At 40.4% G+C, this 27,363-nt stretch overlaps 1 protein-coding gene across 1 annotated transcript; it reads left to right on the top strand.

The window, feature by feature from the left end:
• Positions 1 to 459: 459 nt before the first annotated feature.
• Positions 460 to 27,363, top strand: LOC104462151 (glycine dehydrogenase (decarboxylating), mitochondrial-like). The gene is made up of 15 exons (XM_010073997.1): positions 460 to 590; positions 7,757 to 7,921; positions 10,889 to 10,966; positions 11,672 to 11,819; positions 12,083 to 12,279; positions 14,734 to 14,830; positions 16,971 to 17,076; positions 18,106 to 18,245; positions 18,992 to 19,072; positions 19,636 to 19,733; positions 20,246 to 20,330; positions 20,422 to 20,463; positions 23,374 to 23,516; positions 24,438 to 24,513; positions 26,626 to 27,363. Exons 1-15 carry the CDS (start codon positions 526 to 528, stop codon positions 27,361 to 27,363), a joined length of 2,259 nt encoding a protein of 752 aa, XP_010072299.1. The 5' UTR covers positions 460 to 525.

Consider the following 27,363-nt stretch of genomic DNA (forward strand, 5'->3'; position numbering starts at 1 on the left):
TCTCTGTTAGAAACAATGAGTCATAATTGTGGATGGCTATCACTTCATCCAGTGCAGATTCTGCGGCGTTTAGCTCACAAAAGGTGCCTTCTGAGATACATTTTAATGCATGTACAAGAGACCCAGAATGTACATTGCATTAGCACAAAAAGGGCTCCATAAGCCATTTGACTACATCTGTTCCTCTCACTATTATTTCCACATTGGTTGAAACCCTGCTGTTATTCAGTTGTTGCAGTTTCCAGAACTTAGGCAGAATTCAGACTTTCCCAGAATATTTTAGCAGTTTGTTATTTTATCTTTACTGTTGTTGGTTTGCACCTTATTTTGCTACTGTTTATACTTGCATTACCAGTGTTGCATTTTTTTTACACAGGGGTACAACACATTTCAGTTAAAAACTGTTAGCATTATATGTAACAGTAGTTTTCTGACATCATTTCTTTTCGATTAGGTGAAAATGAAATCCTTGAAACTCTATACAATATTGCAAGCAAGAACAAGATATGGAGATCTTATATAGGCATGGGTTATTACAACTGCTCAGTGCCTCAGCCCATTGTACGGAATTTGTTGGAGAATGCAGGATGGTAATGTACCACGCTTTAATTTTTAAATGCATATGTATAAATATACGTTTGAAATTCATCTTATGAATTAGCATAGACAAATACAACTCAAATCTATTTTTTTGTCTAAGGCTTTCGTATATTTGATACTGATGTGTAAGTGTAGGAACTGTGTTATTCTTACTGAAGCTAGAGAGGAGAAAGAATACTTTTGACTTTAGAATATGCTTTTTCTGTAAAATATTTTATTGACTTTTTGACTTCTATTCACAGCTCCTATTTGTAACCAACCAAAACAATATTTGTTTGCTTTCAGGATGTATACAGACTTAAGTCCTAAACTGAAGTAATTTTTTCCTAACTTCTGCCTAAATTTAAACCTCATCCACTGTTGGGTGGAGGTAGTTAAATGCTGTGCAATACTCTGATTATGGTTTTCTTATGTGGAAATAAGAAGCCTTGAAAATTTTACAGGCTCTTCTCTTGGTATTTCTTTCTTGATTTTTTTTTAAACCAGAGACCTTCAAGAGTTTGAATGTATATCCATAAAGCATGTTCTTGTCTGAACAAATAATTCACTGGTGCCTTAAAACAGGTAGACAGCAAAACTTGATAATTCATTTATGAAGAGGCTGAGAATATTGTACTTTGTTTGCATCACCCAGCTGACATTTTGGTTTTTTGGGACAAGCAAAAGAATAGCCTGTCTGACATACTTGAATTTGAATGTTATTGTTTTGGGGTTTCTTTTTATTTCAATGTAAAAAAGTATATATTTTGATACCTTGATTTATATCTTATGAGCAGCATTAATCTAAATAATAATGGGGTTTTGTCTCTTGATGGACTTTTCCAGACAAATGCACTAAGGCTTGGTTATAAATGCTCATGTAGCGTTTGTGTTTCTCTGAAGAACTGTAACTCAGAAATGATGCAACAGAAAAACTAAATTTAATGTAGAGTCTCAATTTCCAATGGACTGAATGCCACTGATACCCTGCATTTTCTCATTTGGTTTAGAAGTTCCCTTATCTCTCGTCAGTAACATCCTTTTTTTTCTGTACTGTATTAAAATAATACCTGTATTCTTTATTACTGAGGAGTTTTTATTTTAAAAAAAGCAATGTTTAAAGATTATACGTATATAAAAAACCCCCAACCAACCAAAGAGTCAAATTAGTCAGTGTAAAAAGCCATTGGTACTTAGATGCTGTATTTTTTGTACTTTGGGTTGCCATAAATGGGTCTATGTATCTGTAGACCTCCAAGTCAGTGTATTTTTAGACTTGTCTGCTCTATTTGCATCTCAAACTTTTGAACTGATGAAAAGTTGCACTGCTTGGACTCATGGAATCTATGCAGTACATCTATACAAAGTTTATTTGGCCTTATCCCCACTCACTTTTTGCAACATACGCAATCTAAACATTTCAGTCCAGTGCTGCAAAAGAAATAATCAGTTGCTGGAGGCAAAAATAAGAACAGTTGAAGTGTAAGTGGGCCAAAATGAACTGCGTATTTTTTAAATCCTAAAAAAATATATAGTGTTAATGAAACAACTGGGATTTCTATCCAGAAATCTGCTCTTAGATAAGTGCCCAATAAAGTCACACTAGACAGCTAAAAGCTCCAGGTGGCTAAAGTGAAGACTAAAATGTTTACTGAGGAGAGGATGTATGTGAGCTCTGTATGCATGTGTGCAAAAGCAAGTTTACAGACTTTATGGAAACTGTTTAAGAAATCAAACCTCTCCTTACATCCACTGAGCATGTAGCAATTTCTGTGCTGATAGACTTCACGTTGCAGCTCCAAGGGAAATGCAGCAAGCACAATTCTGCCTCTCTCACATGACTTGACGTTTCTTGTGGCTTGGCATTCATTAGAGCAAGGCTTGCATTGGAATACCATGTAAGTTTATAAAAGATTGTTTGTAGAAGTCTGTGAACATGGAATTAAAGGACTTTGCAGTATTTAGGACATTTGGACTTCCTAGGAGGAGGTAGGAAGCAAAGGGGTAGATTTCAGGAGGAACCTGTTTAGAACAAAATGTATTTTCATCTGAAAACAAGACTCCTGGCCCATACTGCTTTCTTCAGAAGATTACCACGGAAGTCTTCAAAAACTCAGATTCTGTTAAGAAAATACTCACCACTGTTGGAGTTTCAAAACTTTTTGAAGCATTTGGACAATGATCTATAACATCTCTGTTCACAATAAAAGCTGAGTGAGTAGCTTAATTACTGTGAGATAAAACTATCTGACCAAAACTGCACTAATAAGTGCCTGGGAAGTCAGCATTCAGGAGTTTCTTGTACTAGGAGCTTTAGAAAAGCATAGGCGTCCTTTTAAGTCTGAATCCCAATTTTTAGCTATATCTGTATTCATGAAAGAAGCTCTTTCAAAACACTTAGGGTAGATACTTTTCGGATAACTTTATCCAAAGAACACATTGACTGAAGGTTAGAGAAAAAGCAGAGAAATTTCTGCTGTGGACGTGAAATGCTGCAGTTAGAATTCCAGTCTCCGACATGAGGGATTTAACTTAGTCACAGAAGGTGGAAGATAAATATCCCTTGTTTCTGATACTTTATTTCCTTTTGCTCTTGGTTACTGGCTGCTGACATTTCCTTGTTCCTAGCAATCTGTGACCAACAATTCCATGCTAACATGAGGTGGAAGTCTCAGGACTATTTTCCATACACTACCTAGCTGATATTAGCAAAAAAAATTAGTCTGTGTTTCCAAACAAATAAATATCAGGCCAATGTGTAACTTACTTAATCCTTAGAACACCTGAACTCTAAAATGCAGGCAGAAGGATTTATTTTGGGGCATACCACCAATTATGTGACTTTCAGCACGGACCCCTCAAATGTATGAATACTGTCATCTGTCTGCTGGTGTGGATGCATAGTCCTTATTCTGCTGTAGCCCATATTAACATACTCATTAAATTTTTTCACACCCCACCCAGTGTGCGGGGCTCTTTCCTTAATAGCATACCAAATGAATTCTGTGCCCTGCCATGAACATAAATGAAAAACTGAACATGTGAAGCATATTTGTTTTCAGAAATCAGCTTACATATAGGGTTCTTATTAACATATATGTCAAAACAGTGTAGTATTTCTTTTTGAGGCTTAAATGGATAAAAATATCTATCATGCCTTGAACATCAAGAAGGTCTTTGAAGTCACAGTAATACCATAGAACAGAGCATGATGCAGAGGCCTCCAAAGTACAGCTCACTTGATTCCTTTGCCCTCAGCCATTAAATATGTAAGAATAAAGTACCTGTACTAAGGACACCTGCAAATTTTACATCAGTAGTGTAACTTATTAAACTTACTAGCTAGTAGCATTGCATTCTGAAAATTACTGCATACTGTGCAAAAATATGATACAAACATTACTCAGCTGGTTTCTGCTTGTAGACTGGATACAGAAAGCTGTACAAGCAACTACAAAGCATGCCAAATTGGCAGTAAATTTAGTGTTTGTGCTTCAAGTGGAAACTGACATGTTTCCATGCCCTGTCATAAGACTATCCAGCTTTCTCAAACTCATGGATAAGATACTGTTTTAGGAATACCCGTATAACTGCTTTTCAAAGATGCATGAAGTGCCAAGTGATGCATCTGGAACTCTATATACAGTATGGCATTTGGGAATTTTACAGGCTGGATGGAATTGCTTGCAGTTGGATGGCTCCTAGTTGTACAGCTGTACTGTAGTATTTTTTCTACACTGCAATATTTATATATGTGCATATTTAAATTAAATACAGCCTTTTAATTTTGTTATGTTTCCGTTTTGGCCTTAACAGTGATGTCCAACTCCCAAGCATGAAAGTTTCTGCTCTTTCATAAAGCAAGCCTTTTGATGAGTGGCCTAGCTTTTGGCTAAAAGCGTGCTTCCTAGATACTTCTTGCTTTGATGCCAGTTTTTCTTTAAAAACCTTCATCAGTATCTTAAAATTTGTATTCATACAAGTGTTTCTGAGAGTAGGATGAGGCAAAGGGTGAAACACTAAACTAGAGCAAAGAGTTATAAAAGCTACAAAAACTGAAACCACTGACTGCTGAACTCCCAAAGGTCAGACACTGGCTCAAGAAAGATGCCACAAACTTTTCATGGAAGGTTTCTTTTGTGTCATAACCTGTCTGTGTTAATTAACTTGGGAGCATTTGTCTGCAGAAATACTTTTGGTCAGAACAGATGCTGACTGGGGATAATATTCTCCTCCAGTTTGATTGAACAAGAGGCAGTTTGTAGCTGTGTTCCTTGCCACAATGACAATTCTTCCTTTTCATTTTAGTGTTATTGGTACTGGACTTGAATTATGTGCAGAATAACCACTTAAACAAACCTAAACTGAAAAAAAATAAGGTTTTTGAATGAGAGACGTTTCAGGGTGCTTTTTAGAGATTTGATTTATGTAAAAGTTTAGAAATTACTTTTACTTTTAAAGAGTTTGCTTCTAAATGACTTCAAAAACTCACTTAACTTGTGTTGATTCAGGCAAAAGTCAGAGTGCGGACTAAAGCCAGCTATTTTTTTGGAAGACATTGTGAAGTAGAATTATTATAATAAAATATTTAGATTCTTAAACGGTGCCAAACAACCTTCCCCCCCCCCAAAAAAAAAAAAAAAGTGTTCAAATAAATGTTTTCATGTCTTTACCTGTACAACTGTTGAACTTCATGCACTATAATTTGCAGTAATAACTGGAATGCAAGATTTCTTCATTGAATTTTTTTTCATCCTTTCCAAAATTGTTTGGTTTTGCTTCAACTGTTTTTACCATTCAAAAGCATAACATCAAAATCAAAAAGCTTCATAAATCCTGTTTTGTAGTATCCTGTACTGTCCCAGCTATGTGGGGTAGGATTGAGGGTATTCAATCGAACCATCATATTAGCAGCTACTTAGTAGCAGTTTAAGAATAGATTTATTTATTTTACACAATACAAAAACTTCGTTTAGAAAATCATTTGAGCATAAACTATGTGTGAAAATTCCTGAGGCTTTTTAAATAGGTTTCTGGGTAGCTATTTAAAGTGGTCAGCTTTGAAGCATTCATTGCAAAGTCAGTCTCTAATTAATTATATAAGATAAAATTTTAGGAAAGGGGGTTCTCATCAGGTAAGAAGTTGTGAACATTACTCACATCTTAAGAAAGATGTTTTGTTTTTGAAAACAAAACAGAGAATTTTGCACCTCATGAACAGCTACAACTTTAAGGTCTTCAGCAAAATTTGCAGCCCAGTTTAATGTGAAGTGTTGCTTCTCTACTACTATTTTTTCTTTTTTTCCCTACCTTACTCATTTTGTATCAGTCCCTAGTTAGTAATGGATTAATGAAACAATGTTTTTGTTGAAATGAACAACTTTAATTAAAAACTCACTTCTGTTGACTGATTATTCTGACAAGGACTAACCAATGATTTTTTTATTTTATTTTTCTTCTCTTGCACTGAGTAACATTTTTCTAATGCATTTCAATTCATCTCAGTGCTTTGATGCTTATTGGTCTACTTCTCATTCATCTCCTCCTGCAAGGTATAATGTAAAAAAAAAGGCCTGTAGCAGAAATAAAATGAGAGATTAAGATTGTTAGCTTCAACTACAGAGGAGTTTCTTTTATTAAGCAAGAAAACTCATTCTTCATGCAAAGGAGTTGGGAATAATTCTTTTTATTGGTGAGAACTGAGTGGGCAGGGGGACCATTCAGAAAACAAATCTTTATATGAAAGCCTATCTAACAAACTGAAAGCTGGGTTTGGCAGCTGTGGAGAAAAAAAAAAAATATTACTATTGAGGTGAGCAATGTTGCATGCAGCCCAGGATATGGTCTCACTTGTGAACTATGCAGTCAAGTATATTATGATAAGTAGTTTAGTGTTAGACTTGGCTAAGAAGCAGGAAAAATCTTCAATATTTGTGAAAATAATCAATAATTCTCTAATCTGATATATAGCTGTTGCATTCTGTCGCTGTACTGAATAGTATATGAGAAATTTGAGCAGATGTATAATTTAAATAGACAGTAAATACATTAGCACAATATATTACACTTTTGAGTTCACTTATTGGGTATGTCATTCTTTCTAGCTCTTCCATTCTCTTCTTCAGGACTTGTTTCCTACCATCCCTCTCGCTTTACTATTTCATTGCTCCTCTCATCTTGCTCTATACCACAGGTTCTGGAGCTTGTTCTTTAAAAATCTTTGTTACTTACCTTCTGTTGACTTTACATGACTTGAACTTCCAAATACCATAAACATTTTTGAAAAGTCTACACCTTAACTACTGCCCCTTCAGGAAACAAACTGTTGTTTTCTTCCATTGCTAGAAAACAGAGGTCCTGAGTTTTCCCACTTATCACTTTTTTCTGGCCACTACTCTGAATGCAAACTGGTGTAATGTCTGTCCTGAACCACTGTAGAATCCAGTACCCAACATTCCAGCAGTGAGAGGAGAGTCTGATCTCTGTTCTTGCCTTTCATCCCTGGACCCATGTTGTTTTGTTTTTCTGGACTGTTACAATGGAGTGTTTCCTTTAGATTGTTGCCTTTTCTAAGGAATTGCTTATGTTGCCTCTATTGCTTTGTTCTCCAAATGACAATAGATAATACATCAGTCTTGTTTCCCTTCACTAACATATATGGAAACTGCCATTTCACAGAAACTTGGGTATTTCTGAACTCAATCCTGTGAAGTACCGAGTGCCTTCCCTCCTGTTAGGGTGGAGAAGACTTGGCAAGTAAAGGGCTTCAGAAACAGTATTGAAAGATTATGGCAAAACCTATATGATATGATTGAACTACACTTTCTCATTTGGATATTGTGACTTGACTCAATTCTCCCACACTCAGCACCTGCTTCCCCTTTTCTTTCCCCAAGATGCTTTTACACCTCTGTTTTAAAAGTAGTTCCTCTTTTCAAAATGGAGAAAAAGAATTATTCTCCTGTAAAAAGCCAACTCAATACACAGAAAATATTCTCAGGCTTCCAGGACAGTAATAACTGACAGCCATCTAAAAATAACTTTTCTAACAAATTTTTATGTTAGTGAATTATGCTTTACAATTTGTTTTTCCTGTGACATAGTTCAGTTACGTATTGGCATAATTCTGTTACACATTTATTTTCCTAGACCCAAACTCAGAATTCTTTTCTTACAGGGTTACGCAGTATACTCCTTACCAACCTGAGGTCTCCCAGGGCAGGCTGGAGAGCCTGCTAAATTACCAGACTATGGTGTGTGATATCACAGGAATGGATGTGGCTAACGCATCTTTGCTGGATGAGGGGACAGCTGCTGCAGAAGCCATGCAATTATGTCACAGGTACTATGTTTAAACATATGGCTAAATCACAGCAGGACGAAATTTTGGAGTTTGAAAGGTGTCACTCCTGTGTCGGCGTGGATAGGTGAGTGGGTTGAAGTTGAGTGCAGCCTTTTGACTGTGAGCAGATCACTAAACAACTGTAATCCATGTTGTTAAGCCCCCAGAGAAGTTCCCAGTGTCGATGTGAATGTTTAACTCCAACGTCTAAGGCCTTGAGAAACCTAAGGACTTAGAGACTGGGGAAAGTCTAGAGCAAAGAAGACCTTTGGTGGAGGAGGATCAGGTTAGGGAATACTGAAGCAAACTGGACATACACAAATCCATGGACCCTGATGTGATGCACTCGTGAGTGCTGAGGGAGCCATCTTATGTCACTGCGATGTCACTCTTGACTATCTCTGAACAATCATAGCGACTGGGAGAGGTGCCTCGGCACTGGAGTAAAGCAAATGTTACTCCTATTTTCAGGAAGGGCAGGAATTAGGATGCAGGGAACTACTGACTGGTCAGCCTCACCTTGATCCCTTGAAGATGATGGAACAACTGCTAGTCCTGGAAACCGTTTCCAGGCATGTGAAGGACAAGGTGATCAGGAGTCACAAGCATGGATTCACACCGGGAAAGTCATGCTTGACCAACCTGATGACTTTCTACAGTTAAATGGCTGGCTTAGTAGATGAGGGGAGAGCAGTGGTATCGTCTACCTTGGCGGTCTCTGTTAAATCTTCACAGAGAAGCTGAAGAAGTATGAGCTGGATGAGGTGAGAGTGAGTTGTATTGAAAATTGGCCAAATGGCTGGGACCAGGGGGTGGTGATCAGTGATGTGAAGTCTGGTTGGAGGACAGTTACTAATGGTGTACCCCAGAGGCAACACTGGGTCCAATTAATGATTTGGATGATGGGGCAGAGTGTATCCTCAGAAAGCTTCCTGATGATGCAAATAGAATCATCACAGAATCATAGAATCATAGAATCATTAAGGTTGGAAGAGACCTCAAGGATCATCAAGTCCACCCCAACACCACCTAACTCACTAAACCATGTCCCTAAGCACCACATCTACACATTTCTTGAACACCTCCAGGGATGGTGACTCGACCACCTCCCTGGGTAGCCTGTTCCAATGTCTGACCACTCTTCCAGTGAAGAAATTTTTCCTAGTATCCAGCCTGAACCTTCCCTGGTGTAACTTGAGGCCATTTCCTCTTGTCCTATCACTTGTTACTTTAGAGAAGAGGCCAACACCCACCTCACTACAACCTCCTTTCAGGTAGTTGTAGAGAGTGATAAGGTCTCCCTCCTCTCAGCCTCCTCTTCTCTAGACTAAACAACCCCAGCTCCCTCAACTGCTCCCCATAAGACCTGTGCTCCAGACCCTTCACCAGCTTCGTTGACCTTCTCTGGACTCGCTCCAGCACCTCAATGTCCTTCTTGTGGTGAGGGCGCCAAAACTGAACACAGGATTCAAGGTGTGGCCTCACCAGTGCTGAGTACAGGGACACAATCACTTCCCTAGTCCTGCTGGCCACACTATTGCTAATGCAGGCCAGGATGCCGTTGGCCTTCTTGGCCACCTGGGCACACTAGGAGGAGCAGCTGATACACCAGAGGGTTATGCTGACAAACAGGGGGACCTTGCCAGGCTGGAGAAATGGTCTGACAGGAACCTCAAAAAGCTCAACAAGCTAAAATGCAAAGTCCTGCACCTGGGAAGGAACAACCCCAGGTACATGGGGTACACGATGGGGGCTTGCATGCTGGAAAGCAGCTTTCCAGAAAAGTCCTTTGGAGATACTAGGGGACACCAAGTTGAATTTGAGCCAACAGTGTGCTCTGGTGGCAAAGAAGGCTAATGGTATCTTGGGCTGCGTCAAGAGGAGTGTTGCCAACAGATCAATGGAGGTGATCCTTCCCCTCTCCTCAGCACTGTTGAGGCCAGCGCTGGAGTGCTGTGTCCAGTTCTGGGCTCACCAGTACCAGAGAGACATGGACCTACTGGAGAGAGTCCAGTTGCCCTGGCTGGGCTGCCAGCTGAGCTGCTGGCACCCAGACACACACCTGCTCCAGCTGCCACCATCACAGACACAAGAAGAGAGGACAGACTGCACTACTTGGGTGCAAGTGCATTAGCCGGCAACTGTTTATGTATGACTGACCCCATTTATCCCCGTACCTCTCTATTTTCTTACACTTGTTCCTCACAGTATCACTTAGCTGTATCCCTTTACCCTTAAACCTCTCATAATAATCCCTTGTGTCCGTGAACACAGAAGATGTGATTTTTTTTTTTTCCACTAGTGGTTGAAAGGGGTTTTAAAAAAGAGTGAAGTACGACAGTCATAAGTTGCTAAAAGTGAAACTGTCGCTGGTATATCCAAATTTATGTTCAGGGATCTATATTGTAGGGGCATTTGAAAGGGATCTGCAAATCAAATGAAATCTGAAAGGTGATTGAAGGTCACTGCAGGACTCTATAGCAGGAAGGAGGTTACACAGCAGAGACTGTGTTGTAACTATTCAGTTGTTCAAAGCATCAGTCTGACATAAAATCATGTTTACCAGAGAAAACTAGGCAATTGTCTTAGTCTCTATTTTACTGCTTTGATTGCTCATGTTTGGTCATCCAGGGCAGCACTGAGAATCTGTATTAAAGGCCGCAGTTGTATTCCTTTAAAGGAGTGTTTGTGTGTGGAGGCAGTCCTGCAGCTTCTTAAGTTGGCTTCTTCCTCTGTTTCATAGCCTGTTTAATTTTTGTCACGTATGAATCTCTTTTGAGTCTGTGAAATGAACTTTCTCATTTTAAAGGGACTAGAAGCTTCATTCAATCTTACAGTTAATTTGGGTATCATAACCAAAATTTATGACTGCCTTTTAACCTAAGAAAACTCCAGTTAATTTTATTTCCATGGAAAATAGTATATTGTTGATATGTAGCCCTTATTCCTGCCTTTTCTTTTTAACAGGCACAACAAAAGAAGGAAGTTCTACGTAGATGCCCGATGCCACCCTCAAACTATAGCAGTGGTCCAAACTAGAGCAAAGTAATGGTTTTTTTTTCCATTTTCCACCATATCATTTTACTTACATTGAATCATTTTTGTCTTTGCCTCTTCACCATATACCTAACATTTTTGGAATATAGGATTTTGCTTTCTTTGCAAAGTAGAAGCAGAAATCTGTTAACATTTGGTGTTGCTTCTACTTTTCCTTTCAAATACAACTGCAAAGTAATTAAATATGTTTTAAAAGAGACTAAACATCTGATAAAAAGAAAATATTTAATTTTCCCATTAAGTTGTTTGTGCAAATATATACATTTGGTTATTGAATTCAGTCTGGTCTTTTTTTTTAAACTAGGAAATTAGTTACCCTAGATAGCAAAACTTCTCTTTTAATGAAAGCTAAATTCATTTTAAGTTTACAGTTTAAAGTAACCATCTTTTAAAAACATGACTTGGTTCTCAAAGTTAAACATGCTAAAGCAGCAAAATATTGTTATCAAGTAGCTTATGCATCCTCCCCTCTGCTTTGCTCCATATTTCTGATGATATCAACTGCAATTATTCTTCAGTGCTATATACCATGACATGAAACTCTCTCAATGTTTAGCGCTGCAAAGCAGGTTCAAATCTCTGTATGTTAAGGAAAAAAGTAATATATAAGTCCATGAAAACATCATATTACATATCACTCCAAGGTAGGAAGTGGTTTGAATATGTTGTCTTCTGCATGTTTTTGTTTTCCAGTTATACAGGTGTTCTTACTGAGCTCAAATTACCCCATGAGATGGATTTTAGTGGAAAGGATGTCAGTGGAGTATTATTTCAGTATCCGGACACTGAAGGGAAGGTGGAAGACTTCTCTGAGCTTGTTGAAAGAGCTCATCAGAATGGGGTAAAGTAAATTTTGTTGGTCTCACCGATTTCAATCTGATGCATGAAACAGCCCTAATCATAGAAACTGAGTGTTACATGAGATATTGTCTAAAATATTACTCTTCAGCTCCATGCAATTGATAACCATTACAACTATTGCACCTCACCTCTGTGCAAGTGATATGGAGCTGTCTGAAGCCGTATCTTGTCCAAACTTAGCTCCCATGCAAACACCATTCCTTCAGAAAAGAGGCTGACTGTTCTGTGCACTTCTTTTCTCAGACTCTCACCTGCTGCGCTACTGATCTTCTGGCTCTCTGTATTCTGAAGCCTCCTGGAGAGTTTAGTGTAGATGTTGTCCTGGGTAACTCTCAGAGGTTTGGCGTGCCACTCTGCTATGGGGGACCCCACGCAGCATTCTTTGCTGTCAAAGAAAATCTAGTGAGAATGATGCCGGGCAGAATGGTGGGCGTTACAAGGTAAGGGCTCCCTTCAGCGTTAATGTCTTCAGGGAAAATCGAAATAAACCACATTATGACCATCATGTGCAGCCTTTATGAATAACAGCTGACCACGGTGTTGTACGGAATGCTTTTTTTCTTGAAAACTGGGAGAATAAAAATTGCCTTCAATTTTTATGAAGCAAGCTTAAAGAATTGTATTTGTGTGCAATAAAGCTGTGAACTGTCTGTAGTGCTTGCTGAAATGTGGGATGAAGAGATAAGTGAAACAGCAGAGGATTAATTGTGATGGCATGAGGCTTTGCAAAGGAATCCATTCAGCTTATTCTGTACTGTTATACCTTTTTCTCTGACATTCAGTCATTAAAAACATGAATGGAAGAAGTAGAAAGTTCAGTGAACTTCCCAAATAATCAAGAAGGAACTTAATCTAGATCAAATTTTAGAGCAGCTTAAACAAAGCAGAGGAATAGTGTGCAAAAACTTACCTCTAATTCTTGTTATTGGTGACATATTTTGAATTTTGACAAGATGTCTAATGGAATAGTAGAAATGCAAAGTAATTGTCACTGGAAAGACTGCATATCTTTGGCACAGAAGCTATTCAGAACTAATTCAGTACCCAAAATAACTAACGACAGTTATCAATAAGCTTAGCAATATTTAATTTGCATCGTATTATTCCTTCATATGTATTTTTAATCATCTTGCTTATTCTAAGAGTATCCTTGGGCTTTACTCATAGTTCTAAAATCTGATCCCCAATTCAGATTTTGATCAGAAGTCTGGTACAATCTCTTACAAAAGAACAGTAATTCTGTTTATCAAGGTCATGCTGCTGCTACTCTGTGACTAGACCTAATTTAATATTTTAAATCTACTTTAATCTTTCTGCATCTCAAGGAAGTTGGAAAATAAAATGGAGAAAGCGACAGTACTTTCTCAAACAATACAGCTTTCTGCTGTGTATTTTTTGAAGTTTTTGACCACAGAATCACAGAATGATTGAGGTTGGACAGGGTCTCTGGAGGTCATCTGGTCCAGCCCCCCTGCTCAAGCAGGGTGACCTAGAGCCACTAGCCCAGGACTGTGTTGAGATGTCTTTTGAAGATCTCCAAGGAAGGAGACTCCACAGTTTCCCTGGGCAACCTGTGCCAGGGCTCAGTTACCCTCACAGTGAAAAGTGTTTCCTCATGTTCAGGAGGAATCTCCTGTGTTTTAGTCTGCACCCATTGTCTCTGGTCCTGTCACTGAGCGCCGCTGATAAAAGCCTGTCTCCATCCTCTTCACTTTCCCTTCAGGTATTTATAGACATTGATGAGTCATCTCTTCTCCAGGCTGAACTGTGCCAGCTCTCTCAGCCTTCCCTCATAGGAGAGATGCTCCAGTCCCTTCAACATCTTACTGGCCCTTCACTGGACTCTCTCTGTGCTGGGGAGAGGGCAGGGATCACCTCCTGTGACTTCTGGCAAAGCTTTGCCTAATGCATCCGGGCATACCATTTGCCTTTTTTGCTGTATGGGCACATTGCTGGCCCTTGTTCAAGTTGGTGTTCCCCAGGACCCCCAGGGTCTTTTCTGCCAAGCTGCTTTCCAGCTGGGTGGCCCCCAGCACGTACTGGTGCATGGGGTTCTTCACCAGGTGCCATACTTCGCACTTCCCCTTGTTGAAGTTAATGAGGTTCTTTTCAGCCCATTTCTCCGGCCTGTCAAGGTCCTTCTGGATGGACTGATGATAAACTAAGATGTATACTCAAATCCCCCAAAAAACTGCTGGAGTAAAAATTTTTTAAATATCATATAACTGGTGCACAAGTACTTGAGGCAAGTACTCTAGCTATTCAAACCACTACATATGTACATATATATATATATGTTTATATATGTGAACATAGTTTGTCTCTTTTTATGGCTGTTCTGAAGGTTGTCATAGTTTTAAAGGGTATTAGATTGGCTCTTAGCTATTCACTTTTAACATGTTAGGAACCCTACAAAAGGACCTCTTAAAGGATGGATTGGCCAAAGCCTGTTCAGTTAACTCATACAACCTTGTTGGACTGGTCATTTTGATATACAAATTCAACATGGTCTTACTTGACATCATTAGAAAAAATTCTGCCTTCTCAGTGTTTGTTCAAATTAAGTTCTGGATTACTATTCAGTTAAACAGTTGCAATAATCTGGGGTATTTTAAGGCAAATACCAAGTCTTGGTGTAGTATGCCTAGAAAACTCACTGTGTGCTCTACCTGACCAGACACATTTGCCAGCCATTATGTAAATAGAAACCTAGAGACTTTAGTCTCACTCTCTGTTTGATATCATAGCTGTTTTGACACTCTTTATTCTGTCCAGCACCTTTCTGTCTCAGAGGATGGATAACTAGTTTCAGTTCTCTAGCATGCATAGAGCACAATATCTTAAATTACTGTAATTTTAAAGTAACAGAAGAAACATTTTTGCTTGTGACTTAGAGATGCAAATGGAAAGGAGGTGTACCGACTTGCTTTGCAAACACGAGAGCAGCATATCAGGAGGGATAAAGCTACCAGCAACATCTGCACAGCTCAGGTAACTTGTCATGCTTTATTTTCAGTGGTAGAAAGGAACAAGTTAAGCCATAAGATTATAGTCCTAACATCACAGCAATTTGAGTTAGCTTTACTTTTGAGAGTTTTTACTAGAAAAATTAAGAACGCTGAAATATGCTGGTGTTTGTGCATTTGTTTTGAGTCTTTTGAAAAATGGAGCCTTGCTTGAAAAGAGGGTATAATATCTGTCTCCTCTAATGAAGACTTTAGCTCTGAATTTGTGCAGTGTCATGAGCCCATCTGTCTCATTGGGTGAATGCCACTTAATAGTGCTTTTTTTTGTTATGAATGAGACACACTTCTTAATAAAATGGAACAGAATTCTAATGATATGAAATTGCCCACTCAAGACAATAAACATCCATTTTTAATTCTAAAACTACTTATTCCAGTTGTCACAACTTGTATTTTTATCTATGTGATTTGATGCAAAAATATTATATTGCCAAAGAGCTATCTGTACAGGAAAATACCATGATTAAGTAAGTAATTATCCAAAGTATTTATCTTCAGCATGCCTCCACAGACCTTCAGCCAGACAAGTTCATATTTTTTTCTGCTCCTATCAATGCTTTACTCATGCTCTTAATATTGTGCCAGCTTTGAGGAGGGATTAATAATATTAAAATGGATTTATTTACTTAGTATTCATAGAATCATAGAATGGCTTAGGTTGGAAGGGACTTTAAAGATCATCCAGTTCCAACCCCCCTGCCATGGGCAGGGCCACCTCCCACTAGACCAGGTTGCTCAAAGCCTCATCCAGCCTGGCCTTGAACACCTCCAGGGATGGGGTATCCACAGCTTCCCTGGGCAACCTGTTCCCGTGTCCTGGGTTCATCTTGGATAGGGTTAATTTTCACAGAAGCTGGGAGGTGGGCAAATATTCTACATCTGATGAATATTCGACACCTGACATCATGCCCTGGGTATAAGGGGAAGCTAGTCTGGAGGAGGTGGGGGGGTGCATGCAGCATTTTGGTGCGGTAAGGTCTTTCCGTTTTGTGTCATTCTATAATCCCGTTCATTATTATATTATCTTTTTTCTCATGTTGTATTATTAAAATCTGTTGTTAACTCACAAGGTTCCACCTTTGTTTTATTCTTTCCCGCATCTTACTGGGAGGGGGAATGGGAGGGAGAAGGGAGCAACCACGCGGCACGCAGTGGCGCACGGTTGCTGCTCAGTCCTTACCCACGACATCCAGTGCCTCACCACCCTCACAGCAAAAAATTTCTCCCTAATATCTCATCTAAATCTACCCTCTTCCAGCTTAAAAGCGTTACCCCTTGTCCTATCACTACACTCCCTGATAGAGTCCCTCCCCATCTCTCCTGTAGGCCCCCTTGAAGTACTGGAAGGCTGCTGTAAGGTCTCCCCAGAGTCTTCTCCAGGCTAAACAAGCCCAAATCTCTCAGCCTGTCCTTGTACGGGAGGTGCTCCAGCCCTCTGACCATCTTCATGGCCCTCCTCTGGACTTGCTCCAACCAGTCCATGTCTTTCTTATGAGGGGGCCTCAGAGCTGGATGCAGTACTCCAGGTGGAGTCTCAGGAGAGCAGAGTAGAGGGGGAGAATCACCTCCCTCGACCTGCTGGTCATGCTTGTTGTGATGCAGCCCAGGATACAGCTGGCTTTCTGGGCTGCAAGTACACATTGCCAGGTCATGTTCAGTTTCTCATCAGCCAGCACCCCCAAGTCCTTCTCAGGGCTGCTCTCAATCCATTCTCCTCGCAGCCTCTTTCTGCTTGAGATATTCTGTGAATTTTCTGCACCAATCCTGAACAATGAGTTTCCTATGAGACTAGCTTTACTTGAGAGTCTTCAAACATCTTTATTGCTGTAGCTGAATTCAAGTTCATGTTAATTGCTGACAAAGTTACATTTCATGGGGCATTGAATTAATAATCAGTGCTTACATTTTCATAAAAGTATTTTGCCTTTCCCACTTTTTATTTTGTAGGCAACATGTAATCAAGTATAACATGAGGTGAGGATACGTGGTTGTCCCTGGGTGCTAAAGAAACTTTCCACTAAACTAACATGAAGTAATCCTGAATGATAATTATAATAATAATAACAACAATAATAATGATATCCTAAGCTGTATTTGGATCCTAGGCTCTTCTGGCTAACATGGCAGCTATGTTTGGTGTATACCATGGGTCTGATGGATTAAGGCATATTGCAAGACGGGTACATAATGCTACTCTAATCTTGGCTGAAGGTGAGTATTTAATGTTTGTAGAAACTGTCCTTAAATCTTTACAACTTCTTAAATAACACATTTTTTTTGCCAGCTGATGTGTCTTCCCTCAGCTCTAGAGAGAACATTTTAATACAAAATTCATAGCTAATATTTTTGTGTACTTCTGGTAATGACATCCAAGAATTAGATATCTGTGTGATATAAGCTTGCAAGCATTAATTCTCAAAAAACAGAAGTCTACACACCGAGTCTCTAGATTATAAGATTCGAAGGCTGTTTTCCAGCTGAAAGCTCTTGACTTCACTTACTGGACCATCCTAGTTTACACACAGAAATTTGCACAGAGAATTAATAACATAGCAAAAAGAAGTCATAAATGAGATTAAAGAAATAGGAACATTTCAGTTAAGTTGGGTGGAGTATCATACCAGCTATTAACACTGAAATCCCAAAGCTTAACAGCTGACCGAAAGCATAGAATCTGTAGCAGAAAATAATTACTGAAGTTGGACTATGTGGTTTGTTAGTTTTTTTCGTTGGCGTGGCTATCGTTGTCAGAAGGAGCTGTGATGGGAACTGAGGAATGATTGCCATGGTTATCCATGCTTTATTTGCCAGCTTAGCTGGAAGACCTTTGGCTGCTGTGAAGAGCACCAAGACTCTAAACTTTATTATGGCAAGCTCAATGACAGTCAATATCCGTTTATATAATAAAATTTTTCTTCCCAGTCTTGTGATATTGCCCTTACTGCATTCATATACCAGTTCTGCTACAAATTACAATATTATATTACAAATTTGATGCATCAGAAGGATCTTCCCTAGACTCAATCTGTATTATTAATTAGGTCTGAAACTGATTTAGATGCATTTCATGCCCAGTGACATTTCACTGAAAACCTGGTGATTTTGCTGCTCTGTACACAAGGGGAATATTTTGCTTTGTTATGTAAAAGCATTTACTTATGAGATTGATGGTGTTGTTATGCAAATACTGTGGAAGCAAGTAATACAGTATGCATCTAATAGAATTACTGTTTTTCATAGGTCTCAGGCGAGCTGGTCATAAACTACATCATGATCTGTTCTTTGATACCTTGACGATCACGTGTGGATGCTCAGTCAAAGAGGTTCTGGACAGGGCAGCTCTTAGAAAGATAAATTTTCGGATTTATAGTGATGGCAGAGTAAGCAGCTCCCTAAACCTTTCAGAAATTTTGTAGCATGCCTTTCTGCATTAACTTTCTAGTCATTGCATGTGTTAAACAGAACAAAATTATTTAAGATTTCTTGTAATTTGCCCAGACATATCAGTCAATTATAAAGATAATATAAAGTATGAAGATGTTTAGTGATGTACTGAACTTCCAAAATAATAATTGTATTTTCATTTTATGCCTGTTTAAAAAGATTACCTAATTGTTTCATGTTAAATATGCCACTAAGGGCTAGAGTGGAGAGACTCTAAAACTTGATGAAATGCAAAGTGACCTCCAGAATTCAAATCCTGTGGCAGTGTTTAAAGACAGATTGAAATCTAAACCACATTTTGTTAGACACTAGGACTTTTGGCAAAGTTTAATATGCTCTGTAAAATGGGATGGGGGGACTGGGCAGTCTAGAAGAATGGGCAATCTTCCTGTTAAATAGAAACCAGAAACATTAGGTGAGATCAAAAGTCTTGAAGCTTCTGAGCCATCTGGCTTGGATGATTTAGCAGAGGAAAGGTAGGAATTGGAAAATTTTTTGTAAATAAAATAAATTTATATATCTATTACATAAAATGAAGTGACGTTTACATATTGCTGGGTAGATTGATTTTATGTTTTTTTTTTCCTTCTTTCTTTGTGGAATATTTTTTCTCAACCAGAACAAATATACTATGCCTCTGGAATTAAGAGCTTTGAGTAATTACTGTTGCTTTTATCCATAGCTTGGCGTATCACTTGATGAAACTGTAAATGAGAAAGATCTAGATGACATATTCTGGATTTTTGGTTGTGAGTCTTCAGCTGTAAGTAGACAACAGATCATACAGATTAAATTATCTGAATGTTTCAGAAGTTTAGTGTAAAGCAAAACTGCTCTTGGGACAGTGGGTGTCTATATGAAGACCATTTGTTAAATACTGAGAATTTCAGATCCCCTCTTAAACAAAGAGGCAGTATGAGATAACAATGACTTATGTAACTGCGTAATGCCATTTTCTTATTGTGACACAGTCCTGTCGGTCAGCTTGGACACCTTGTGTTTAGGCTGTTACTTGTTTTGTGAGGGTTAGGACCTGGTGGCCAATAATTTCTGTCCCACTGCAATTTTTGTTGCATGTCATTAGTAAGTAGCAACAGTACTTCCAAGACGAGGACTACTGAGACATCTGTACCCAGTTTTAATATAATGCTCTTGTCATGCTAGATATATACAGGTGTGTACGCTAATAAAGGGCTCTTTTTTTAACCTAAAAAGCTGATTGAATCTTGAGGTAGGCTGGTAGTATAAGCTAGATACGATGAAAATTGACTGTGAAAAGAAAAATTTCTGTGAAAGTATTTGACTCTATGTTTCTTTGTGTCAAAGGAGCTAATTGCTGAGGGTATGGGGGAGGAAATCAAAGGCATCCTTAGCACGCCATTTAAGAGAACTTCCAAATTCTTGACACATCAGGTTTTCAACAGGTTTGTGAAATTGCTATATATCTGATATTTTAATTGAATCTGAAAGCATCTCCTTTCAAAAGCAGTACTGGAGTCAGTTGAGGACAGTTTTGTAGCTGTATTGATACAGTCATGTGTTACTCTGAAATAATTTACTTTTAGTAGCATTTTTAGATATCTTTCACATTTTAAATGAGCAAAGCAATACTCATGCTCACATGGGTGATGTGTTTTTCCATTAATCAGCTACATTGTACAAGCTATTATTTGAGGACGTAGTATCAGCAGACTTAGTAGAGCCCTTATATTCCATATTTACCCATAGCATTTCTGAGCAAATGATAGTAAGCATTTTTCATCTACATTGCTATTAGCAAGCATAAAGTACCAATTTGGAAAGAAGTACCTCGTATATAATAAAAATTATCCTCAGTCCTAATTCTGTTTTTATGGCTTTTCCTATGTTAGAGCACAGATCAACCAGCTGGTATAGCTAATCTGCTTGCCTTAACACCACATTTTGTGTTCTCCAGCTATCACTCTGAGACAAATATCGTGCGGTACATGAAAAGATTAGAAAACAAAGATATTTCCCTTGTTCACAGCATGATTCCTTTGGTAGGTATTTACCAAAAAGAGAAAAAATTAGGTACCTAGGTACATATTTATATATTACAATAAATACTGACAAATATATTTATATTTTTAGGGGTCCTGCACAATGAAGCTCAACAGTTCAGCTGAACTTACAGTAAGTTGTAATAATACTGTCTTACCTGACACCCACATGAGTGAGTGGGTGTAAACTATGAGTAAACTATCTAGCCAGTGTCACTGTAGAGAAGTAAAGACTGCTTTTGATCTAGTACTTCAGCTGAGGGGGAGGTTTCAGAAATCGTTAAAGTCATCAGCACCCTTTTCTGCTAGGAAGAAAGCTCCAAAAAGTACAGTTGGAGTGCAACAACAGCAGGAGACTGCTTTGAAGACTCCATTTTGAAAAAATATAATGAAAATCATTTTTTGGAACTAGGAATCACAGTCCTGTTCCCTCATGAGGTGTGGCAGTAAGTCAGGTGGGACTGGCAGTTCATGCTTCTTTGTCAGTTTGCTGTTTCTTAGGATAGAGCTGCTTTTCCCCAGGTGAGGAGCTAGAGTCCCTAGATATCTCCATTTTTCTATCTGTTAGCAAATGAAGCAGAGCATTAGCCAGGCGGTTTGGGTAACAAATTACTTTTTTGACTCTGAATGAGCTTCCTTTGCTTTCTCCTGATTGGCTTCTTGCTTTGATCTTTCAGTAGGTTTCCTTTATCCCATTTCTCTCACTGCCTTCTCTGACTTCTTCATTCACTGTTTTGTCTTGTGTATTCCCTTCTAATTAAAATGGATAGCAACAAAACGGGGAAACAAACTGAGTATTATGTACCATTCCACATAACTCCTCTGTGTTGCCCTGTGATCCTACAGCTCTAAGTAAGGGTCAGTGACCTAGAAGGAGAAACTAATGACATTTAAGCATCTTCTGAATGTTAAAAAAAATATTAATGGAATCATGGAATCATTTAGGTTGGAAAAAACCCTTAAGATCATTGAATCCAACCATTAACCTAACACTGCAAAGTCCACCACTAAACCATGTACCTGAGCAACACGTCTACATGGCTTTTAGACACCTCCAGGGATGGTGACTCAACCACTTCCCTGGGCAGCCTGTTCCAACACTTGAATACCTTTTCAGTGAAGAGATTTTTCCTAATATCGAATCTAAACCTCCCCTGGCACAACTTGAGGCCATTTCCTCTTCCTTGCCTTTTTTCACTTGTTGCCTGGGAGAAGAGGCCAACACCCGTCTCGCTACACCCTCCTTTCACATAGTTGTAGAGAGCGATAAGGTCTCCCCTCAGCCTCCTTTTTCCAGACTAAACAACCCCAGTTCCCTCAGACACTTCTCATAAGACTTGTGCTTTAGACCCTTCACCAGCTTCATTGCTCTTCTTTGGATGCGCTCCAGCACCTCAGTGTCTTTCTTGTAGTGGGGGAGCCCAAACCTGAACACACTATTCGAGGTGTGGCCTCACCAGTGCTGAGTACAGAGGGATGATCACTTCCCTAGTCCTGCTGGCCACACTATTTCTGATAAAAGCCAGGATGCTTTTGGTCTTCTTGGCCACCTGGGCACACTGCTGGCTCATGTTTAGCCAGAAGCCGATAAACACCCCCAGGACCTTTTCCATCAGGCAGCCTTCCAGCCACTTTTCCCCAAGCCCGTTGTGTTGCAGGAGGTTGTTGTGACCCAAGCACAGGACCCAGCACTCAGTCTGTTTGAACCTCGTACAATTGGCCTTGACCCATCGATTCAGCCTGTCCAGATCCCTCTGTAGAGCCTTTCTACCCTCAAGCAGTTCAACACTCCCGCGCAACTTGTTGCCTTCTGCAGACTTGCTGAAGGTGGACTCCATCCCCTCATCCAGATAACAGAACTGGCCCCAGTACTGAGCACTGGGGAACATCACTTGTGACTGGCCTCCATCTGGATTTAACTCCATCCACTGTCACTCTCTGGGCCTGGCCATCCAGCCAGTTTTTTACCCAGCAGAAAATACACACATCCAAGCCATGAGCAACCAGTTTCTCCAGAAGAATGCTGTGGGAAACAGTTTCAAAGGTTTTACTGAAGTCTAGGTAGACAACGTCCACAGCCTGTCCCTCATACACTAAGCAGGTCACCTTCTCACAGAAGGAAATCAGGTTAGTAAAGCAAGACCTGCCTCTCATAAACCCATGCTGACTGGTCCTGATCACCTGGCTGTCCTGTAAGTGCTGCGTGATGGCACTTAAGATGACCTGCTCCATGAACCTTCCCTGGCACCAGGGTCAGACTGACAGGCCTGTAGTTCCCTGAATCCTCCTTCTGGCCCTTTCTGTAGATCGGCATCACATTTGTTAACCCCCAGTCAAACCTCTGTGGTTAGCCAGGAGTGCTGACAAATGGTGGAAAGTGGCTTGGTGACCACTTCTGCCAGCTCCCTCTGTACTATTGGGTGGATCTTGCCCAGCCCCATAGAATTGTGTATGTCCAAGTGGTGTAGCAGGTCGATAACCATTTCCCCTTGGATTATGGGGGAGTTGTTCTGCTCCCCGTCCCTGTCTTCCAGCTCAGGGGGCTGGGTATCCCAAGAACAACTGGTCTGACTTAAAGCCTGAGGCAAAGACGACATTAAGTACCTCAGCCTTTTCCTCATCCTTTGTCACTATCCAATAAGCAATGGAGATTCTTCTTATCCCTCCTTTTGCTGCTAATGTATGTACATGAACATTTTTTATTGTCTTTTATGGCAATAGGCAGATTAAGTTCTTGGGCCCTTCAAATTTTAAATTCTTGAAGCCCTTAAGTAGGCTTTGGCCCTTCTCCCTGCATAACCTCACTACATTTTTGTCATTCTGCTGAGTTGCCTGCCTCTTCTTCCAAAGATCATAAACTCTCTCTTTTTTCTTGAATTTCAGCCAAAGCTCTCTGTTCAGCCAGGCTGCACCCTACAATGAGGCTGGGAGCCTGTCTTGCTACACAAGAAGAGGGCAGCTTCTTTGCTTCATAGAATTTAACAACAAAACAAGAGTCGTCCGCAGAATTTTTTGTTACAGCACTTTTTTTTTCTTTTAATAGCCTGTTTCATGGAAAGAATTTGCCAACATCCACCCTTTTGTGCCCCTGGATCAAGCTCAAGGATATCAGCAGCTTTTCAAGGATTTAGAGAAGGACCTTTGTGAGATTACTGGCTATGACAAGATCTCCTTCCAACCAAACAGGTAGGAATTTTTTTCTGAACATTTGCTCCTTAACATCCTTATCTCCAAAGAAAATGTGCAAGCCAAAAATTGAAGAAGTTTCTAAAATTAAATTTGACAAAGAGAAGCCTTGAATGCAAGGTTGTAAAAGCAAGATTTGTTTTTTTAAAAACTGGAGAACCTTATTTTGTCTTGTGTCTTCTAAAAGTTTATTGATTTGGTCTTTTCTATTATTTTAATCCTTTTTCACATGTTTTCTTTTCTGTGAAGGCTGGTTTCTCCACCATTGCTTGCTTAAAATGGTGATGTTACTGATGGCCTCCTATGAGCCAAAATTAAAGAGTTGAAATAGGAATAAGCTCTATGAGCTGGCAACTATATGACTGTTGAAACCAATATTTGATGCACTAGGTAATACTAGGTTTGACTGAAGAATGCCTAGGATCAGCATGTTTGCTGGAATAAATAAAGCAGAGCTGAATGCATACTGCTGCAGCTTGTTTATGTCCATTAGTAATTTTGATACAAAATTAGCAGCTAGGACTTACTCTACGCTTAGGCTGTCATTGAAAGGGTTCTTACGTTTCACCGCACGCACTTTACTATGCATTTCAGTATTAGTTTGCCTCACAGTAGTCAAGTGTGTAGTCCCCTGCTATGTGAAGAAATGGGGATCAACTCAGTCACCAAAAGGATTTAATATCATGGTGTAAGCACATAAAATGGCATAACTTTTTTCATCTACTATTTGCAAGAGGCAAGAGCTGCTAATTATTTTTTGTCCATTTGTAGTTTAATCCATGGGAGTGCTGCTTTTAATTTGCTGACACTTGCTTAAATCCATTGAGAAGGGTTAGGGCTGGACAATTTCAAAGTTTCAGTAGAGACCTGGCACTTTCTGGCTTGTGTGCTTATGTAACAACGTTTGTGTTCCTCTTGCAGCGGAGCCCAAGGAGAGTACACAGGTTTGGCTGCAATCAAAGCTTATTTAAATGCAAAAGGAGAACGTCATAGAACTGTAAGTGCCAACAGTAATGTGGGGAAGAGCTTTGGGTGGAAAGTGGAGAAAGGAGAGTTGATTCAGCAGCTGGGACTCACCTAGAAACTAGGTTGTGTATCCTCATCTGTGACAAGCTCACAGTATTCCCTGCTTCCCTCATGGATCATGGGTACCATCTTAAAAGTCTTTGTTTACAAACAGTGGGAATGAGGAAAGGAGACACCCTCAAAGGGTGATTTTGCTGGGTCTGGCTGAGATGGAGTTAACTTTCTCCACAGCAGCCTGTATGGTGCTGTGCTTTGGATTTGTGGCTGAAGCAGAGTTGATAATACAGGGATGTTTTGGCTATTGCTGTACAGTGCTAGCACTGGGTCAAGGCTTTCTCTCTTTCCCACTTTGCCCTGCCCCACTCTCCTGCAGTGAGGAGCCTGGGGGTGGGCAAGAGGCCGGGAGAGACACAGCCAGGACAGCTGACCCAAACTGACCAAAGGGATGTTTTATGCCATATTGCATGCTCAGCAATAAAAGCTCAGGAAAAGGAGGACAGAGCAGGAGAGGTCATGGTTATGGCATTTTTCTTCCCAAGCAACCATTTACATGTGCTGAGGTACAGGAAGTGGCTAGACATCTGCCTGGCTGTGGGAAGTAATGAATGAATTCCTCTTCCTGCTTTGCTTGTGCACGGGGCTTTTGTTTTCCCTAATAAACTGTCATTCTTTCAACCCATCTGTCTTCCCACCTTTTATTTTCTTGTCCAGTAAGAGACAGGAGTGAATGAACAGCTGTGGGGGCGTCTGGCCGTTGGCTGGGTCAACCCATCACAATCCTTTTTAGCACCCAGCGTGGGGCTTGAGGTAATGACAGTTTTGATCTGAGCATGCTAATTTGCTGGTTGACAGGCTTCTGTGTGGGTCACAGAACTTGCTTGCTCTACTGTGTATTACAGTCTAGGGCTTTTTAATGGCTGCTTTCAGCTTTTGCTCTTTGCTGTGCCACTTATCAATGTATTCCGCTGTGCTTGGAAACATTTTGATTAAGGCAAAGGCCATATGCCCATGCTGACATATGGCCCTGGTTGTGATGCTGTTCCTGTGCTCCTTGAGCTACCTTGCAGAGAGAACAAGGGCTTACACCTCCCTCTTTTCCTCTGGGGTTGATGTGTCCAGCTCTCTTGTGTGAGCTCCTGAGTTTTTTGTACCTCCTTATGTAAAGATGTTTGATCCTATTATCTAACATTGTTGGCTTGCCGTTGTGTGTGTGGAACCTGGTTTGGTCCTGGTGTAAGAGTAAAGAACTTGATGTTGAGCTGACAGAGAAATGTGCCCTGAGACAGTTGATCCCTGGGTGACAGGTCATGGAGGAGGGTTTTGGCAAGTGCATAGGTCTGTTATCACCTTCTATAACCTGGTATTTTAGACCTGAACAGGCATGCAATCCCATTGAATTGGCACATCACTTGATGGAAGGGTGCCTTGCCTACGCCAGTGAGACCCTACCACTGTTCTGGGGCTTGGGTTGTGCCTGTTGGGCATGTGCCTGTTGGTCATCTGCCTAGCACTGTCATGGCCACAGGGGAAAGTGGACCTCTAACTCAAAGGACATGATGGTTGAGACAGGGTACCAAACCTCAACTACAGTGATTGCCCCAGTAGTAAAAACAAAGTACTGGCAGTGGAGGTCAACAGGACTGTAACATCAACTAGTAAAGGAGGAGGAGGAGAAGGAGGAAGAGGAGGAGGAGGAGGAGGAGGAGGAGGAAGGGTCTGATCAGGAAGCAAGTCTTTTGGCAAGGAAACGTAAGGAGGAAGCGATAAAAGTCATCCAAGAGGCAGAAACTGCACCATCCCTAACCTTGAGCAAGCTCCAAGATTTGCAGAAGAAATATAGCTGCCAGCTGGACAAGCATATTGCTGCCTGGTTGCTCAAATGCCAGGATGCTGGAGGGGATAGTCAGGAATTGAGGGCAGGGAAGCCCAGCAGCTGGGATCCCTTGCTACTGACCAGGGAAGCAAGAAAGAAATTGGAAAAGAGTTGACGATCTTCAGTCTCTGGAGGTGGTTCCTGTTGAGTGTCAGGTGTCCTCTCAAGGGTGATCTTGTCAATTACTTAGGCAGTTGAACCTGTCCTGAGGCAGGTGTTCAGTATCTAAGAAAATTAGCAGTGGTGGAGGTGGTCTACAGCGACCTGGACAACAAACAGGTCTCCACAGATCTGCACGACATCCAGTACACATGGGCCATGTACAGGAGGTCTGTGGAAAATGCATCAGTGTCATACACCAACTCACTGGTTATGACAGACTGGCCACATCTTGAGATACCAACTGTGGAGAGACTCTCATCCCGGTTCCAGGGTGTTTCAAAGAGAATCCCTGTACTTCTCATCCCCACAGGCACTGTCTTGGCTGTCAGGGGTACCCTATGGAGTCAGCCACCCCCTGCCAGAGGGAAAGGGAGCCCTAGGTGCACTCCACAAGGCCCACCTCAGCCTCCAACGCAGACAACTATAGGCATTCCCCTGTCACTCCACAAATCCAGATGGGTCCTGCCGCCTCCTACCCTGATGGCATTATGGTACACTGTGTGCCAGTATCTGCCAAAGCCTTATACCCCTGTGGATCCAATGTGCCAAGCCATCGAAGCCATACAGTTCATGAAACTTTGCTGCTGGTTGCTTTTCACTGTATTGGCAGCACCTGGTGCAGCAGCCTTCTCGATTGGTCTCTTCTTAGTGGCTGTCTGCAGTTTGGATGCTGTGAGTGCACTGTCTCTCTTCGTCATGTCCTACCCCAGTCATGCAGGAAGAACCAGCAGACTGAAAGACCCCTCTTATAAAGACGAGTACAAGGACAAGGCAAGTATACAATGA

Source organism: Pterocles gutturalis, unplaced genomic scaffold (genome assembly GCF_000699245.1).
Source record: "Pterocles gutturalis isolate BGI_N339 unplaced genomic scaffold, ASM69924v1 scaffold1842, whole genome shotgun sequence".
NCBI lineage: Eukaryota > Metazoa > Chordata > Aves > Pterocliformes > Pteroclidae > Pterocles > Pterocles gutturalis.

What these genes read in the sequence shown, in the direction of transcription:
- LOC104462151 (XM_010073997.1), top strand. Translation starts at nt 526, where the DNA reads ATGGGTTATTACAACTGCTCAGTGCCTCAGCCCATTGTACGGAATTTG. An exon ending in GCAACATCTGCACAGCTCAG is followed by an intron (nt 14,831 to 16,970) that starts GTAACTTGTCAT and finishes TTTGGATCCTAG; the next exon opens with GCTCTTCTGGCTAACATGGC. An exon ending in ATCTCCTTCCAACCAAACAG is followed by an intron (nt 23,517 to 24,437) that starts GTAGGAATTTTT and finishes TTCCTCTTGCAG; the next exon opens with CGGAGCCCAAGGAGAGTACA.